This window comes from Mastomys coucha, unplaced genomic scaffold (genome assembly GCF_008632895.1).
Source record: "Mastomys coucha isolate ucsf_1 unplaced genomic scaffold, UCSF_Mcou_1 pScaffold20, whole genome shotgun sequence".
NCBI lineage: Eukaryota > Metazoa > Chordata > Mammalia > Rodentia > Muridae > Mastomys > Mastomys coucha.
The window spans coordinates 120,548,061-120,568,202 of NW_022196903.1; the positions used below are offsets into that span (position 1 = coordinate 120,548,061).

At 47.6% G+C, this 20,142-nt stretch overlaps 1 protein-coding gene across 6 annotated transcripts in view; it reads left to right on the top strand.

Annotated features, from left to right (window-relative positions):
* Positions 1-20,142, top strand: part of Cracr2a (calcium release activated channel regulator 2A) — a 94,269-nt gene that overhangs the window by 43,305 nt on the left and 30,822 nt on the right. For all 6 annotated transcript variants that reach the window (XM_031383527.1, XM_031383526.1, XM_031383529.1 and 3 more), the window contains exons 6-9: positions 8,589-8,679; positions 12,540-12,635; positions 14,591-14,778; positions 19,113-19,184. In XM_031383527.1, the coding sequence (XP_031239387.1) occupies positions 8,589-8,679; positions 12,540-12,635; positions 14,591-14,778; positions 19,113-19,184 (447 nt within the window). The remainder of the gene's footprint in view (positions 1-8,588; positions 8,680-12,539; positions 12,636-14,590; positions 14,779-19,112; positions 19,185-20,142) is intronic.

Genomic DNA, 20,142 nt, shown 5'->3' on the forward strand with positions numbered 1-20,142 from the left:
GGGAGGGAGGGAGGGAGGGAGGGGAGAGCACATTCGAGAGAGAAACTATGTGCCTATGTGCCTCAGGGTGTTTGTGATGACAGTTTCCAGGAACTGGCTTTCTGTTTTCACTGCGGGTTCGCAGGATTGAACTTCGGTCATCAGATGTGTGAGTCAAGTGCTTTTACCCGCTGAGCCATCTTGCAGGCTGTGCATGCCCTACTGGAGCTTCTGTTGTCTGTGATGGGGAAGCCGGCTCAGTGTCTTTGCAAACCAGGACCTCCAATGGAGTCTGCTCTCAAAGAGACATGGGCATCAGAATAACAGCCAACCTAGGCCAGGAGCCAGTTCTGAGACCACCTGAAGTTCAAGTTCAGGGTGAGGCATGTCCAAAATAGAGAGTTGCTACATCTCTCCAAGGTCAAGGCCACACCTTCATTTAGAAAAGGGAGATGTCGGTTAGTCCATGGATGGTTTTGTACACCCTTGCGGAGAAGAGTCTCTCTCTACTCTTGAACTAAAATGGCTTTAGAACCTTTCAAGATCCCTAACACCCTTAAGTAAAGGCTGAGGAAGAAGAGCACAGGAACACAGTATTTTGACCTGTTTTGACATGGCCCTGTCTGCGGCAAAAGCCTGGCTTTGCATGCTGCTAACCGGAGCCCCCATGGTGCTGAATGCCAACGCTTTGCTTCCTGTGGCACCATCATCTCCAGGTGCAAAGCACTCTGTGAAGGTTAATTAATTTTCACAGCCCCCGCGGGAGGCAGGCAAGGTAAGTTATTGCTAACTGCATCTCACCTTTGAGTTTTTGCAAGTGATCTTAGAAAGGTCTGCCAGCCCTCAGCCTGGAGCTTACTCCAGAGTTAAAGAGTTTCTCCCTTCCTCTCACAGCTTCCATCCTTAGCACTCATTTGCCTAATATCACACACACACACACACACACACACACACACACACACACACACACACACACAGAAAGAGAGAGAGGGAAATACACATGCTCATATATGCAGACATACATACACAGACACAGAAATGCACATAAATCTATACACACACAGACACAGACATAAATATGCACACTCACACACACAGACATACATGCACAGACATATAAACACAGAGAAATACATGTGCAGATACACACACTCACACAGAGGGAGATACATACAGACATGTACACATACACGCTCATTCTCTCTCTTTCTCACATACACACACACACAGCACTCACACACACATACATAGCACACACACAGCACACACAGACACACACAGCACACACACACAGCACACACACACAGAGCACACACTCAACACACACACACAGCACACACACACAGCACACACACACAGCACACACACACAGAGCACACACTCAGCACACACACACAGCACACACACACAGCACACACACATACACAGAGCACACACACAGCACATACACACACAGACAAACACACAGACACACACACAGCACACACACACAGACACACACAGCACACAAAGCACACACACAGCACACACACACACACAGACACACACACAGACACCCAGCACACACACACACATAGACACACACAGCACACAAAACACACACAGCACACACACACACAGCACACACACACACAGCACACACACACACAGCACACACACACAGCACACACACAGACACACACACAGCACACACACACACAGCACACACACAGTATACACACATACAGCACACACACACACACAGACACACACACATAGACACACACAGCACACAAAGCACACACACAGCACACACACAGCACACACAGACACACAGCACACCACACACAGCACACACACAGACACACACACAGCACACACAGAGACACAGCACACAAAGCACACACACAGCACACACAGACACACAGCACACACACACACAGCACACACACAGACACACACACAGCACACACACAGACACAGCACACAAAGCACACACACAGCACACACACACACAGACACACACAGAGACACCCAGCACACACACACAGCACACACACACACAGCACACACACACACAGCACCCATGGTAACCTTACAGGAGGAAATATTCGCTGCAGTCAGACATCTCAGGTGATATATTATCTTCTGACTTAGAATTGGAATTTCTATCTTGGCTTCCACATGACTCATTTGTGCAGATCCATCACTGCCCTTGCGGCATGTAACAGTGACTTCCACTTACCTGTTGAAAATCTGTCTTTCCTAGGCTCAGCCAAGAAATGCTCCCACCCTCCCCACCAGCAGAACAGGTGGTTTCCTCTACTTTTTCCTGTCCAGGATTCTAAGGTCACAGAGAGACTCCTAGCCAGAGCCTATGGAGAGACTATGGGATTTCTTTGATGTTTCATGGCCTCTTCTTTCTGGCCTGTCCTCTGTGTGCCTGTCTGGGTTTGGACTTGATGTTCTAAGATGCTGAATCCCTAGGGTACAGAGTGAGCTTCAGTCTAAATCACTCCTCCCATAGCAGTACTGTAAGAAAGACTTAGTCAGTGCTGTAATGTCTGAGGTGACAACATTAACTCTGCATATCTACTCTTTCAGCTGAGCCCCTGAATCTCTTACCACCTCCTCCAGGCATCCTTGTTCACTCCGTGTATATTGCTAGGTGGCTTCCCTCCAGTTTCTACTTGCCCCTGGCTGATGTTTAAAGAATCTGTGGATTAATGACTCTCAAAATGGCGGTCCCAGAGACTTTATTTAACTGGAATTTATTAACTGTATTGCATCTACTGCCTGTTCAAGATCATTCCACAGACATTTTTTAAAACCTCGTTAACATTATGATTAACTGTAAGAACTTCATTCTGACTTTTCAAATGTGTAAACTTGGAGATTACTGGTGCGATGTGACTTGGCCAGAGCCAGAAATCTTAAATGTCAGAACTAGATCTCCTAGTTGTTGATCTAGTGAACCACAAGGCAAGCGCCCCTGTCTGAGCGATTGGGTTCTTGCCTGAGCTACTGTGGTGCCTTCCACAGCACTATGCAGCCATCGCAGGGGATTTTGAGGGAGGATACCTGTTAGTGCTCGTGGATGTTGCTGCCTCTGGATGGCTACCTTCTGCCTCAGTGAGAACGGCTTTCTCCTTTCCCTGTCTGCTCTATCTGCCTCTTTTCTGTCTCTCCCTTCTCCTGTAGCTTACATTACTACCACCAGAGAGCAGGGAACAGGATAATTCAGCATCCTTGGGGGTTGGATCTAACAGGAGTGTCTTAGGGATGGCTAGCAGAAAGGTGCTTGGCTAGTTAAGCCCACATATTCCTAGTAGCTCAGAAGCATAAATAAAAGAAGGTACAAAGGACTATTTGACAGCAATGTAAAATTCCATCCAGAAAGAAGATTCAGTTCTTGGGAGGGTGAAGTAGGAGGATCATCCTGAGCGTGAGGCCAGCCTGGGCTACAGAGCGAGACCGTCTCAAAACAAACAAACAAATCATGGATGAGTGGCATACATACACAAAAATGTGTGCGTGCATGCAGGAGCCCCCCCAAAGATTCTAAATATATAAATCTTTATGTACCTGATAACACAGTAGTATTGGATAGAGGAAGAAACTTTCAGAAAAAGAGAGAAAATTAGATTTTAAAAAATAGACTTTTCAAAGCGGACAAACACTTCAGATTTGACGCACTAGTCAGACAGAAATTCATGGAAAGCAAGCAGTATTTAAAAGGCAGGAAACATTTCAAATCATGGAGCAGCAGGCTGAAGAAATGCAGGTAAAAGTATGCACTTTAAAGGGGGAATATATATTCTTCTCACAGAAGTTATAAAAAATTAATAATGTTTTTGGCTACAGATAAAAGGTTAATAAGATTCTACACAGTAAACACTTTTACAATGTAGTCTATAACACCGTAAGACAAGAAATTAAAAGTTAGCATATCTTAAATAAAACATTCTTGTAGGGTTAGGGTGTAGCTTGATAGTAAAGTACTTAGCCAGAATATGCAAAAACCTAGGCTCAGTTCCCCAATAATCAACACACACACGCGCATAAACACACACAGACACACACACACACACTCACACACACACACACAGACACACAGAGAGAGAGAGAGAGAGAGAGAGAGAGAGAGAGAGAGAGAGAGCGCCCACAAAAGCTTGGCAGGGGTGGGAGGGAACTAACAGGGAAGGCGTTGAGAGTTTTCAGAACGCATTACATACATGAAATTGTCAAAGAGACGAATTTAATTATCAAAAAAAAAAAAACCTCAGATAAACGAAATCATTAAAACAAGCACCATGGATAATTTAGCTTCTATTCTGAGCAGAAGCTAAATTTGTAATGTCAATAAAACATAGAAGGTCATTGAGTCCACTGGATGGCCAAGTGGGATCTGTGAACGTAGTGCTGATAAAACGTGGAGTCTAACAGGATGACAGGGGGTATTCTCCTGTGTCCAGAACACAGAGGCGGAGGCTAAAGAGATAGGGTTTAATGGCACTCTCTTTAAAGGGAAAAGCATCACATAGAATTTAGAAGTTTTAACTGACAAAATCCATCAATTGTGATGTGCCTGCCAAGCAAAGCTTATGTGGGTTTTCAGCCGCGTGGATAGATATGCACACCTTGAACAAGAGAGGCGGTAGTCAGCGCCACTCCGCACAATCACACGCGTCCACTGGGCATTGGGTTTGGGGCTCCAGTAGCCTGAGCAGGTCTGTTCAGAGAAGACTAGGGGTGGGGGGACTTGCAAAAGAGATTCTACACAGAACAAGATGGGAGGGGAGAAAGATGTGGCCTGATCGAAGGCATCCTCTTGAACTTGAAGCTGTTTTAAAATTTATGTAGGCATTTTGTGTTAAAGAGCACAGTCATGGGAATACAAATTTTCATGACTCAGAACATTCCAAAGATGACAGAATTGCTCAGAAAAATGACAGCGAGTCCCCAGTCACAGAAAGTGTTCTGACCTACTTGGTGTCAGTAGAAGCAAGAGTTATCTTTTAAAGATTTATTATTTTGTTTATGAGTATGTGCACACACATATGCGTTGTGTTCATGCAGGAACCCTAGAAGGTAGGAGGACCTGATCCCCCCAAGAACTGGAGTAGTAGGCTGATATGAAGCATCTGGTAGTGGTGCAATACTCTTACATGCTGAGTCATCTCTATAACCCCATGGCAGGGATTTTAACACAAGTAAAAAAAAGAACCATTTGGATGAGACAAAGCTTCCAATCCTATAATTCTTTAATTCATTGGAATCTAGTGCTCTTCACTATGATTTGTTATCATCTGAGTTGGTATCCAGACTGTAAAGTGGGTTCTTACAGGGTTTCAGTGTTAACCTCTTAAGTCCAAGAGATTAATAGATTATTATACTATGGGTAATATAATTTGGGTATTTATAATTTAACAGAGACTGGGCCCCTCAGTGAAACCCACGTAGGATGACTTAAAATCCCATGTAAAATGGATAAATGAAGGCACAAGGTGTCCTCGGAGTTCAGACAGGGTTCATCAAGGTTGGAAAGGTGGGTGGATCCTTTTAGAGAACACTTCGAAGTCTTGGTTTGTATGTGTCGTGCATTACAAGTGGATTTGAGATCATGGAGACAGAGGCACGTGGAACCAAGCAGACACCACAGTCTTTACTTTGACTGCAGAGTGTGGTACACCTGGCTGGGCTGCTGCATGACACACGCACAAACCTTTGTGGAGCATCCTGGTCATTGCTGCACTTCCGTCTACTGTGGAGCTTCCCACACATACACGCACCCCAGCTCTGCAGCTCCTGCTATGCCCAGCCAGAGCCTCTGACAGACTCTGAGGGGAGCTTTTAGCAAGTAAGCCCTTGCCTCCTCTCCCCATGCCTCTGAGCTATTCTTAAACCCAGCCCCTTAGTCCTTGAAAGCCAGCACTTCCTCCTCTCTGCCCTGCAGCTCCCGGATTCCAATGACAACAATAAATAATTCCATGTGTTTGTTAGGGCATTGTGGTTCTGGGTGCTTTGGGCATTCACTTTTTCTTTGGTCTATCCGGACAGTCCTTTAGGACAATGCGTGTTAGGGCAGGGACTACCTGGGAGGACATCAGAACACTTGCTCAGGGTCACACTGAGGAGACAAGCCTGTTCTAGAAATAAGAGTCTTTGTGATACTTTATTGAAGACAGTACCTTCATGCTCCCACTCTGACTTTCTGACCTAAGAGGGTCATACTGTTATTAGGCCTGCAGAATCTCCCAGGAGGCTTGAGTCCACAAATAACCCTGGATGGGTCCAACATCACTGGTGTCCATCCAGGGCTTCTTGGTAGTTGGGTCGGCTTTTGCTAATGAGGGCTAGTATTGAGCACTAGTCAGAGACTATCTGCTTTCATTTCATATCTCTTATAATGGTTTGTAAAATAAGTTCATTCGCAACAAGCAAGCTGTCATGTGAGCATGGAAAAACATCAAGAGCATTAATTTAATCAAGTAAAACTTAGAGCAAAATTAATATAACACACTTAATGGTATCATAGAATTAATGCTCGGCATGGCTGTTAGGCATAGATGGTAAACAGCTTATACGAATGACTCTAATTAGAATCAGGGCAGAGCCAAATCAGGTTTTAAGTTGCTCTCGTCCCGTTTTATTAGTTCTCTGGTATTTACATAGTTGCATTTTGCTACCCAGATTTTTACTGGATATCATTTTCTATCCAGCATCTGGGCTGTTTCAAGTGTGTAAAGGTAATTTAGGGCCGAAGAGACCCATCTTGCTTCCTTTGAACCACGTCTACTCCTGACCTTGGGGTGTCCTTGTCTCACGACTTAGTCCGTTTCTCCTCACTTTGCTTCCATGGCTTGCTTTCAGTCACGATGGGCTAGCTGGGAGGAACAAGCTCACATGCCTGTCATTTACAAGGAGAGATGTCTTACTCTTTGCCCAGAGGATCCTTGACATTCCCTGGGTGCTGAGCAGATTCATAGACAGCCCTGAATTGTGAAATCTGGAAAGACTGGCATCTGCTGCTGAGCACAAGCCGAAACCACTGTGCCATTGCTTCAGGTTTCTGGCCTTTGGGGAGAGCAGTGAGTTGGCATTTAGAGTCTGAGATGCTGTCCCTGACCACGGCTCTTAAGCCAGTATTTTTGTCTGGGTCCAGCACGTGGTTTCTCAAGAGCTGGAAGAATGCTACTGAAATGGCTTGTCTGTGTTGCTTAGTGTGGACATGCAGTGAAGCTCACTTCCCGCAGAAGAGGGTAGGACAGTGACCGGGCCATGGCAAAGCCTGGAACAGTAATGGAAGCCTGGCCTTAGATGGGACTCCCAAGTGGACGCGGGACAAGGGTAAAAGAGTAAAAAGGGTAAAATGGAGGGCTCAGGGGAGTGGTTACATTCTTATCCTTTATGATTTGTTCAGGTGTCTTCCCAGAACTTCTCAGAGCTGAGGACAAGGCTCTTTCCTCTGTTAGTAATATGCCCATCCACGGAGGTCACAGTGGGCTTGCCATCTTGGAGTTTAGTGTGTCAAGTGACAATTTGTGTGTGCACGCACGCACACACACACACACACACACTACACCTTCAAATGGTTCTCGAGAGCCACATGCCAAGCTGGAGTTCTTTCTACAAGAGGGAGAAAGGATAGGAAGTGGGAGCCAGAGGGAGGTTCTCCATGCCTGGCCAGAGAAAAGTTATGAAAATGTTGTTATCATGATCTGGACGGTAGCTCTGCTGGGGACATGCTGGCCTTGAAAACACCAGGACCTGCGTTCCATTCTAATAAACCACATAAGAAAGAAAGAAAGGAAGGGGGGGGGGGCGGGGAGAAGGAAAGGGAGAGAGGGAGGGAGGAGGGAGGGAGGAAAAGAATCCAGGTGTACCAGGTATAGGGCTTGTGCATATCCCCTATTCACTCCATGCCCTGTGGGCGCTCATGCTGAGGAGAGGCTGCTGAGAGATGAGGCAGGAATAGGTCACCTCACTGTCATCACCAGCCATTAACCAGCGCCACCAGCCTCCTGCTGTGCGTCTCTGGCCCTGTGCCCAGGATGGCATGAGACCCCTTCCTTTGCAGAAGACCATCCTCAGGAAATCTTTGGGAACGGCATGGACCTAAGCTTACAAAATTGCACTAGGGCCCTCTGGTGGTACAGTGTCAGGCTTGGCGTAGAGAAGTAGAGAAGGCACTCAAAACTGGAAATGGGATACACCAAGGTGCTGAGCAGGAAGGATCCCTACAGGGTGCAATTTCAGACCACCTCCCTGCAGAGGTATCGAAGTAGGGATTGAAAGTGCAGGAGACCAGGGCTCGGAGCCAGAGTCAAGCAGAGTCAAGGAAGAAATGTGGAGCATATCTTCACTGGGAAGTGCCCGGGTGGTCTGGCAGTGATCTGGAAGACAGCAGGCTCACGATGCCTTTTAGCAACCACAGTCCATGCAGATGGCCTCTGTGAGCTGCAGCCTCGCCTGGTTAGTCAGCCTTGAAGGACTGACCCTGAATCCTTGGCTGGCCTGACTTAGTTCCTCAACCGTCCATGGCCCCAGGGTCTCAGGTCCACGAACTGTGGCTGTGGGGTAAGTGGATCTTGGGGAGAGCCTGTCATCTTCTTCTTTTGTTCCTCCAGGAAAATTGCTGCTTATGATGAAGAAATCCAGCATCTCTATGAGGAGATGGAGCAGCAGATCAAAAGTGAAAGGGAGCAGTTCCTCCTAAAAGTGAGTGTTCACTCCTGGGCCAGGTGCTAGGGGACAGCTAACTGGTATACCTGCCTACTCTGTTTTGTTGTTGGTTTTTGGTTTTTCAAGACAGGGTTTCTCTGTATAGCCCTGGCTGTCCTGGAACTCACTCTGTAGACCAGACTGGCCTTGAACTCAGAAATCCTCCTGCCTCTGCCTCCCAAGTACTGGGATTCAAGGCGTGTGCCACCACTGCCTGGCTGACCTGCCTACTCTGAACACCTTTCCCCATTAAGATCCTAGCTTCTTGTTGTGACCTTCTTTTTGTGCTTTAATGTTCAAGACACTTACCACCTCCAAGCAAAGTATGTAGAATACGTATTTGCTTTTATTCCATATTGCCTGTTTCCTTCTCCTAATATGTAAGTTTATTTGCTTACTAATCCTGCCTTGGTTTCTTGAGCATGCTCGGACTATAGGAGATGCTCTATGGGTGTTTGCTCAGTCAATGTGTGAGTGAACATGTGAATGCATTGGAGGTGTGGGTGGATGGACTGACAGGAAGGAGTGAAGAAAAGAGGGAAGAAAAGGAGGGAGGGAGCCAGGAAGGAGAAGGGATAAATGGATGGATGGATAGATGGATGGATAAAATGGGCAGATGGATGGGTAGATGGGTATCTGGATGGATGGATGGGATGGATGGATGGATGGAATGGCTAGGTGGATGGATGGATAGGTAGATGGGTGTCTGGATGGATGGATGGATTTTTGTTGGATAGATTGGAGAGAAGGAGAAGAAAGGGAGAGGGAAAAGAAGAAAATAGGAAATAAGGAAGAAGGAAAGAAGCAAGCAAGTAAGGAAATGTGTGATGGATGAGTTACAGAGCATACCTCTGCAGCTAAAGTAACCTAGACATTGGCTGTCACTCAACTGACATCTGTGCCTACATAGCAGTTCCATCAAAACAGTCCAGCCCATCTTATTCCCTAAATAGCAGCCCTGAGGAGGCAGTGATTAGAGATGAGGCTGCTCACCCTTTCCTCTTAACAACTGGAGAATACAATCACCAAGAAAACCCCATGTCTACCTTCTGCAGCACCATGAGAAAAAAAATGTGAGACTACCCCCTGTTCCTGGTATAGCCCTATTCTTTGCGTATCCCTGTGCCTAGTGCTCACCTCTTGCTGTTATATCTCTGTTCCCAGTGTAGCTCTGCTCTTTTACAGCCATGTTCCTGGTGTACCCCTGCTCCTAGAGCACCCTGGTTCCTAGTGCACCCCTGTTCCCAACACACCCCTGTTCTCAGCATGTTTCTATTCCCAGAGCACCCTCTCCTAGTAGACCCCTGGTGTGTTCCTATAGTGTGCCCCTGTTCCCAGTGTATCCCTGTTCTGGTGCACGCCCATTCTTGGTGAACCCTAGTAACCAGACCTCTGAACGTTCACATTTCCAACCCTTGTTGTCATTTTAGGAGGTGAGGACTGGTGAGGAACCTCTCCTTTACCAAGCCCAAGATAAGCAAGATATGCTTTGGTGTATTCCACTTTTAAAAAAAGGTTCAGGAAACTATTCTCCCTTTTACTGTCTATCCTACTCTGTGAGCTTTTAGCAGAAGGCTGCTGGTCTTGGCTGCCGCCTCTCGGTACTAAGCCTAGGCTATTGTCTCAGGCTCTTCCCTTGATCCAGATTTCAATTTTCGGCTGCTTTGGATTATCCACATTGCTGCTCCACTTAACATCACAAACGCTATTCATGCTGCAGGGAAATCAGAATGCCTTCCAGAAATATCTGGCCAGAGCCCTCCCTGGAGGCTTGCCACTATTACAGACCACCCCTATTGTCCTTCAGTGCTTTAAAACCATTTTGGCTCTTCCAGTGTTCAGGAAAACTGGATGTGTATGTGGCGAACGGAAACCACACACATCCATCAGCAGATCTAAAATAGCTTCCAACAGCAGCAGTTCCACAATCTGCAATAGGAAAGTCACCTCCCTCATCCCTGTGACAGACTGCACAGAGGAGACAAGCTCAGGGGACATGATGTCCCCTCTGCCCAGGGCATGCCTCTAACTAAGGTATGCTTCTGACAGCAAAAGATGGGTACAGGCGTGGGGGCTGGGAGTGAGCAGAGGTTGCAGGAAAAGGAATTAAGGACCAGTTAGCATCATTTCAGATGACCTGATTCTGTGACTGTGTCTCCTCAAGCCCTCTCCTTTCTCAGTTCTACTTGTCCAGCTCGGAGCTTCTGCTGTGAACATGAAGACTCCAAGGACGACTTTGGAAGCACCCTTTAGATACAAAATTTATTGGTCCCAGAGTTAGGATAGGGAGGGTACCATCTGTGGCATCATAGGAAAGGCCAGATCCTCTGACCACTGTTTGGATGTTGTCTATACCTATACTAGTACATTTGATCATGAGAAAAATATGCGCTCATTAGTGCTCCACCACTCCAGATTGGGGGAGCCTTTCAATGCTGTCCTGACAGGGTTAACAGCATACTCCATGCCACCTGTGAGGGATGAGTGCATCAGCATGGGATTCAGAAACCCCTTGCCGTTCCAGCCTTTTTCATGAGGCGCTTGCCCCGTGTGAAGTGGCTGAGTGAACTAAGTAGGTCTCTTGCAGCTGATTCCCTTCAAACAAAGGTGAGGGCAGAGGCCGACTGAGTAGACTCCATGTGGGCCATTGCGCAGGGTTCAGGTGTCCATGGGCACGTGCCTTCCTGCGTCATCTCTGCTCTATCATCTGGACATGAGCAGAGGAGCCAGTAGCATCACCAGGAGAGGTATATGTTTTTGAGTAATTGTGGCCAAAGCCTGGTGAGTCAGAATGACTGTTTTGCCAGACATGGTAGCCAAGACCCCTGTGGTTGCCCGGTGCAGCATCTCATAGCTGGTCCCCTCTCATGCATATCTCTCTACCATTGTCTATTCTGGAGCTGTCAGTAGCTCCTGATGTGTTGTTTCTCCAGTATATTCAATCGCTCTGCTGTCCCTACCTTGCCACTGGGGAGTGCTACAGGGGGCAAAAGGCTGTTGGCTTCTATTCTTTAGAAATCCAGAAAAAAAAAATCAAGCAGCTTAGATGAACAGTGCAGGGACTCAAACCCAAGTTTCTTGATGCAAAGCCTAGAAGCCTTCCACCCTGCCTGGCTCTGCTGGGAATGGCAGGTCTCTGAAACCCTGCACTATCTGTGACACCTGATTCAGAGACTGTTACATCTATACTCTCGGGCCCTTGCAGCTCAATGTAGAAAACCCCGGCTAGGGTGTGAAGGGAAGAGCATGCTGAGTACAGGGCAGAGACATCATGAGGAACGTGGCCCGGGATCCCTGAGTCATGGTGGACGAGCAGTGAGCACTTAGATCCTCCAGGCAGAAGTAGTGCCCTGTGCCCGGAGCTGGTATGGTTTCTGGGACCAGTGGCTGTGCCCAGAGCTGGTATGGTTTCTGGGACCAGTGGCTGTGCCCGGAGCTGGTATGGTTTCAGAGACCAGTGGCAGTGTTTGTTCATTGTGAGCTAGAATCTCCAAGTTGGAGGCTTTCTTAGTTACAAATGGAAGGCTGCTTAGTGAGTCAGACTCAGGCTCCTCTTCTCCCTTTACCGCTCCACCAGTGGCTATCCTTTTGGGGTGGGAAAGCACCCCAAAACTGCCACAGGAAGTGGTCACCTTCACAGAAAGTTTTCTAGCACATCTCAGAGCACTCACATTGGTCTTGTGGATTCTCACTGGTGGAGTATGTGAATCACTGAAGCCTGAGGTTTCAGGGGAAGGGCCTCAAAATGAAAAGGGATTGGTGGCCCAGCTAGTGAGAGAGTTCAAGCACATGCTTACAAGGCTGGGCACTAGGGGTACTGGGTGTAGGACCCACTGTTGTCTTCTCTGGCTTGGCAGGACACAGAGAGATTCCAGGCTCGCAGCCGGGAGCTGGAAAGGAAGCTGAGCGCCAAGGAGCAGGAACTGGAGCGGCTGAACCAGAAGCAGAGGAGGGTAGGTGACTGTGGAGACTTTGTGGCCCTCAGCTCTTCCAGCTCATCTCACCTCTGCCTCACACCCTCCACCATTCATTCATGGATTTTTTTAACTTGCCCTCAGAAGACCTGTGTGTGTGCATGTGTCTTTGTTTAAAGTTCCCACAAGGTGGATGAATCAACCTATGCATGTAATCGCATCACTGGGAAGATGGAGGCAGGAGGATTGTGAGTTCCAGAACAGCCTTGTGGATAGTGCAGACTGGGCTTTATAATAATGAGACACTGTCTCAAAGTGCTAAAAATATCTTTAGATATTTTAAGATTTCAATTTACAACAAAAATCAACGATGGCCCCTGATAAAGCCATAATGGGATGTCTAGCTTAGGGAAGTCCCTAAAGTCCCTATGAATCACCCAACCTCTAGGGATCTGAAGACAGCTTTACATAATCACACCCAAAGGGAATAGTGGCTGCTAAGCCATGAAGTTGGCTTAGGCATCCTGCAGAAGAAAGGAGAGGGTACAGAGAGACTTGGGTAGTCACTGCTGCTTGAGGGGTATGCAGACATTTGTCCTCTTCGGCATAGCTGTAGATACCCCACAGCTGGAAAAGGCTCTTCAAAGAACTGCCCACATGCCTGGATAGGGTGCATGACTGCCTCTGGGACATAGGTTAGATGCAAACACTGGTCACTCCCCTCTCAGTGCCAAAGCAGAGAAACAGACTGTGTGGTACACTCTGCAGGGCAGCAACTGTGCCTGGAGCTAAGGACACCTGGCTTGTGGTACCAAGTCACCAGGCCAAGAGCCTTGCTCAGCCGTCCCCTCAGCAAAGCAAGAACTCATGGAGCTCATGGAGAAGCCATGAGAGCACTGACCTCCAATCTCAGTTTGCCTGTTCCTGGAAGGAATCCAGCCCCTGACAGACCCAGACACTTGGCTTATCGTAGAACAGAGAAGCTTATTTGTAGCTACATGTTAGCATAAGCTTGAAGACCCTCCCCCCAACCTCCACCCCCGTTAAGGCTGGGTCCTGCAGCCCCTGCTAATCACTAAGCTTCGGGTCTAAATGTCTAGAGGTTGCAAACTCTGGGAATCACCCGCCGTCTTTCCGTCCTCTGTCCACAATGGCCTTGCCTCCCTCCTCTTAAGCTTCCTCTCCCACATGCATTAAATTCATAGCAATTAAATTTATCCCTCAAATGAATGATTGCCACTCCATTTAATTACTGCACGCTTGCCTGATAACACAGGAGCCTCGTGAGAGGCTCCCAGCATTCCTTGTTGCTGCCTCTCTCTCCTCACTGGCCACATTCACGAAACTAAATTTATTATGATCTATTTGCCTTGGTGTGCTGCTTCGTCTGGTGAGGGTTGGGAGCTCCACAAAGCCCCATCACTAGCCAAGAAGAGCTGAAGTTCTCAAAATCCACATTTTTAAAGTCAGTTTAGGGAGGCAAGAAAAGGCACAGGTTCTGTTTGACCTGGTTTGGCAGTATCCAAGGTCAAGAACCTCCAAGGTCAGAGGCAGTCAAGCAAAACTGTCTCTTAGATGAATGGAACTGGGCTCCTGTGGCTGAGAGAAAAATGGGAAGGTGGCGTTATGATGAACAGCCACTTAGCTGCTCTCTGACCCCATCAGGAATTAAGGCAATGACACTGACTTAGAGGACAAAGGGGACTTAGATGAGGTCTCCAGCCCATGGTGCCTTTGGGAGGGAAGATACAGGTAACCCGTGGAATTTTCACTACTAACAGTCCTATAGAATGAGGCCACCCCAGGCCTGTCTTTCAGTCCCAGGTGGAGACAGGAAGGACAGACTGTGCTATGAAAGTCACCCTTGCCTGCAGAAATGTCTGCGTGGGAGTGACAGAGCAAAGCAGTGCTGACTTGGGCTTGAGGGCAGTATGGGGCTGAACCAGCAATGGCCCTGATCCTGTTTGTCCTTCCTCTCTGTCCCCTCTTTGTAGCTGGAAGGCCAGTGTGCAGCTCTACACAATGACAAGCATGAAACCAAGGCTGAGAACAGCAAGCTGAGACTCACTAACCAGGAGCTGGCCCGGGAGTTGGAACGCACCTCCCACCAACTCCAGGAGGCCCAGCAGCAGCTGGAGAGCCTCCAGAGAGAGGCCTGTGAGCTGCAGCAGGAGAAGGAGATGTGAGTCCAGCCCCAGTCACGGCAGGGTGCTATGCTTTGGGCTGGGGACCAGGATTTCCCCTCCCGGAGACCTGTTTCCTGGCCTGTGTGCGAGCTGGAGAGTTGGGATCCTTGACCACTGAGGTTGCCCTCTCTCCCTCTTTCTCCTCTCTCCTTCCCTTCTTCAACACTCTCACTATGTAGTCCACCTTGGCCTTGACCTCTGGGGTGATAGGCATGACCACACGTACATGGACGCGCACACACATGCACACGCACATGCACATGGATGCACGCATATGCACAGGGATGCACTCCTGTCGCTCCTAGAGACTTGACCCTCTACAGCTACTAAGCAAAGCAGGGCTGTGCTAGGCATAGCAGAAGGTTCACAAGAAGCAGCCTTTGACCCAGTTGCTTTGTGTTGCTGTACTGAAACACTAACCAAAACCAACCTGTGAGTGGAAGAGATTTCTTTGGCTTATAGGTTTCAATCTATCATCGGGGGAAGCCAAAGCAGGTCAGTGACGAAAGCCTGAAGGCAGGAAATAAAGCAGAGACCGCGGGAAACTTGTTTCCTGGCTCTTACAGCTCATGCTCAACCTTGTTTCTTTAAGAACCCAGGCCCATCTGCCTAGGGGTGATCCTGCCCACCACGGGCTGGACCCTCATACACCCATTAGGAATCAGGAAAATGACTCACAGACATGCCCACAGGCCAATCTTTGGGAGGCAATTCTTCAGCTAAAATTCCTTCTTCCTGGGTAACCAGGCTTAGCTATCACAGCTCTGGTCCCTTGTTAGACAGATCTGCTGTTCTTACCCACACATAAGGAAGCAGACTGGACAAAAACTGAAAGCGCAGAGGGCCCTCTGTACCTGTAGAAGGCTAGAGGCCAGAGGCCTCAGGTAAATGACAGTGGAGAGGCTTCTGGGGTAAGCTCATGAGGTGACTGGTGTGTGATAGGGCTCTGGAATCATGACTTGTTTCCTAGCCATCTGCTCTTAGTGGCTAACCACTGTGTGGGTCCTAAGAGCAAAGCAAGGGGGCCTTTACCTGCAGCTGACAGGGGTGACGACAGAGCAGCCCTTCACTTTTGGGGACAAAGGGTTCTGAGACAAGGCAAAGGGACTCATTTATTCGGGCGTTCATCTGTCCACATACTCACTGATGTCCTTACCTGACAAACAGCCATTGCAAAGTATTCAATGCTAAGTACCTTGGGTCTTCAACACACTTCACTTGATCATCTCATTTGACCACACTATGTTCTTGTGTGGCTGCTGTAGTGTCAGTCTGATTGATGGGCAAGACAAGTAAATTCCCAGAAGGTAAATGCTACACATACTCTAACAACACCCAGAGAGGAAGGAGCCTGCCAATCACCACCTATTCGTGGGCGGGACCAGAACCCACTTCCTTCACTCTTCTCTTCTTCATCCATGAATACATATCCATTCCGCCAGGGGTGTGCTTGAAAGACACAACATGTACCAACAGTCAGACTTCAGGGTATGAGATACTAGGGCTGACCAGCAGTAAAGGCTTTGCACATCCTAAGTATCTCTGTTCAGAATAAAACCCTCACTTTATCTGCATGCTGGCAAGATTCTAGTATGAGGGATACATCCAAAATGCCCCCTCCGCCAGCCCCATTCTGCTCCCCTGTGGAGTCAGAGCCTTTTGAGATGAGTATATGTGTTTGGCCTGGGAGTGTCACCCTTGTAAGATATCTCCCATTGTAAGAGAAATAAATGATTCTTAAGACTTAGAACGAGCCTACGAGAGTAGAACACCAAAGCATAGGCACCTAGCTTTATGGCAGAATTAGGGAATTCAGGCACTTCAAATCCAACCAAGCTTTCAACACTGCAAACCTCTGAAGGCAAAAGCAGGAAGACAGCGAAGGGGAACACCAAGTACCGCAGCTCAGCACAGGGACTCAGAAACCTTCTCAAGCCTTATCTTAATTAACGAGCCAGAGATGCAATCTCTGAAAAGACGGCAGAGGCAAGAGAGTGAGGATGGACTGAGAGAAAGGCGCACATGTTTAGGAATTTGGAGAATGTTATGTTTGGTGGGTCCAAGAGAAGTCTTTCGAGCCAGGGAAGCCAGCAGAGGGGACAGCAAGGGGCCTGATTTATTTTCTGGAGGATGGAGTCTCAGACCAGTACCACTGACAACCCCATAAAGCTTCTGCCTTTTTTACAAAGGAAAGTCAGGAGCTCAGAGAAGCCACAAACCAGCTAAGATCGGGCCAGGCCAGGGCCCAAACCTCTTTCTGTCAGTGTTCCTGCATACCTCATGGTTTAACGTTGCTTCAGAGCTGCTGGGGCAGGAGGGGGAGGAGACAGGAAGTACACAGACTCAATCATTTATCAGCAAGAATTCCAAACAGGCAAAATTAATTTTCCCATTCTCTGAAGACATTGAAGGTAGAAAAGATAGATTTGGGCATGAGATTTAAAAAAAAAAATCCCTCTTAGGCAGTGAGATAACACAGAAATGAAGGCCAGCCGAGAGGCTGAGCCTCAGAGCTGATTTTTAATTAACTTTTATTTTGAAGATAGAGTTTAAGACAAGATACAAAAGAATGACTCCTCATGAGAGGTCTGTCTCCTCCTGTGACCCTATCTCCTGTGGATCATTCCAGAGCCTGTTATGTATGCACAAATACATCCCTATATACAATCATACACAAAACATGCATGCACATACATATACATGTGCACACACACATAAGCAAATATGCATATACACATGTACACACATAAATACACATAAGCGTGCACTGGCACACCCAAACACACACATACAGGTACACTCACACATACAACATGCACACACACAGACGTGCACACACACATACACACACACACACACACACACACACACACACACACACACACACTCCTTTAGAGGATGGCAACCAGCCAAGCATACAGGTTAATTTTGCCTGTTTCCCTTAACAACATATTTTGTAGAATGTTCATCTCTTTTCTTAAAACAAAGTCAGCAGCAGCTCCCTGGGGGAAACTACAAACTTCCTACCAGGAACTATAACAAAATCAGCTGGCTCCTTCCCTCCCAGGCTGCTCACATCCAGGGAGAGGTGATCTCTAGTTCAGAGAGACTTAAAAGGTTAGACAATCACACACCCAAAAGCCACTGTTTAAAGATACTCTTTGGTTAACACACAAAAACTATAGCTGAGTGTATTTACACATGTGCATATATGCCTGTAGAGGTCACCATAGATGTGTTCACTTGACAGAGAGTTGAGCATGTATTTGCATAAGTAGGCCATGTGTTTGTGCATGTGCATTTGTGTGTGTGTGTGTGTGTGTGTGTGTGTGTGTGTGTGCATACTGTGTGTATACTGGTGCTGTCAACAGAGGCAGAGAAAACCAGAGTAACATGAGACTTATGAACTGCTTTCTCAGTCAAATAAAGAAGCCCCAGATCTCAGCTCTGCAGTGGTGTCTTTCCTCAGCAGGGGCCAGCTTTTCTGTTGTTCTTAGGGAGAGGTAGGAGCTGGGCAGGAGAGCCACCCAGCAGGACACATGGAACTCTTCATTAGCCAGGACCCAGACAGGAGCAGGCAGGGCTGTGTATGTTGTGCTAATCAGAGAAGAGTCTCAGACAGGGGCTCCGGGACCCAGTTTGTATAATGGGAAATACACTGTTTTCCCTTAAGTTGAAATTAAATATAATTGGTAATAAAATGTGAGGAATTCACTTCTCCACAGGATCCAGCAGAGTTGTGTTGCTTAATTAGGATTGTCTGAGGTGAACTTAGAATTTGATTCAGTCTGTTATGGTCGTCGAGTGACTTTGTAATTATTCTGTGAAGAACAAGATGAAAGGAAGGGCACAGACAATGCTTAAGGAATGGAGCTATCAGGCCCTTGGTAGGAGGGTCCCCAGGCTGATGCTGCTGTCAGATGCTCAGTAATGACATTAGGAGGTGGCAGAGGAGTGACTCTCCTCCCAGCCCAGTGAGCAAAGTGACATATTTACCAGGCTTTTAGGTGCTCCGTACCACAGAGCCACACTACAGTGGACATAGGAATTCTGGGGCCTTGGCGGTGAGACCAGAGAGCCACTTAGATTCCATGCCAAGGTTTAGAACGCAGGCAAAGATGAGGCACAGTTCTGAGCTTAAGTTTCCAGGGATGCTTGCTTCTGTTTCGTTCTTCCCATCCTCCTTCTCTCTCTCTCCCTTCCATCTCTTTCTTCCTTCATTTTCTCCTTCCTCCCCTCTCTTCATGCCGCTATCTTCTTGTATAACAGTAGGCTAGCCTTCCCCTCGCTTCCCTGTGGCCACCACTCACCTGACTGCCTGTCTCCTCAGGGAAGTGTACCGAGTGACTGAGAGTCTGCAGCGGGAGAAGTCCGGCCTCCTGAAACAGCTGGATTTCCTAAGGTGGGTCCACTGCCAGGAAATCCCACACTTCCCCCAGTCACCAGGGTACGGTTTGGACTGCTGAGCACTACCCACTGGGAAATGCGCAGTCACATTCACTCTCCTTCCCTCCCTCCTCTGCAGTTCATTGTCTTTGCAGCAGGCTCAGCCTCACCCTTGGTGTCTTTGTGAGACAGTTCATGATCCTGGCTTGGGAGGGAGTAGGTCTGAATGGGCAGCAACCCTGTGGCAAGTCTACAGTCTCACCTTCAACAAAAGCATTGAGCCTGTCAGGCAGTGGTGAATTCTGATATCAACCAGAGCATGTTCTTATTAGACAAATGAAGTTTAGCACCAATCCGAAGTCCATGTGTCTAGCCAACTCTTACCTCAGCCAAGGAATAAGCAAATCAATCACACATAGGGCTAAAAGAGGAGTTTCCCTAGTGTCTAAATCCCATTGAAATTAATTCAAAGCTCACCGGTCTGGAATGTTCCGAGAAAAGCAAATGTAGAAGATGGAAGGGTTTCCATAGGCTGTACCTACTGCCTGCTGATGGGGGAGGGGGTGGTCAGTGATGACAGAAGGTCTTGGGTCTTCATTCTTAAAGCACAAGTGGCTTTGAGTCGGGTCAGGAGATGGAAGAGTTCCTAAGTGGCCATGTTCTACCCAACTGGAGACAAGGTCTTTGTCCTTAGGAGGCTTTAGGGAGCGAACCAGAGACAGAAGGTCACCTTTTTTTATGTTTTAGTTTTGTTTGGGTTCTGTTTATTAACTTGGTTGCCTTCATTCTATTGCACTTTGGAAGAGTAAAGGAGGAACAGACCCAAAGAGAAGGAATAGGAAAGGGTGGACATGACATCCTGCACAATGTTCATTGCCTATTAAGCTCTGACAGACCAGCATTTGTGAAGTTCAGACTAACATTCCTGGGACCTCCCTGTGCTGTCATGTGGTTATTACAATCAGGAGAGATGA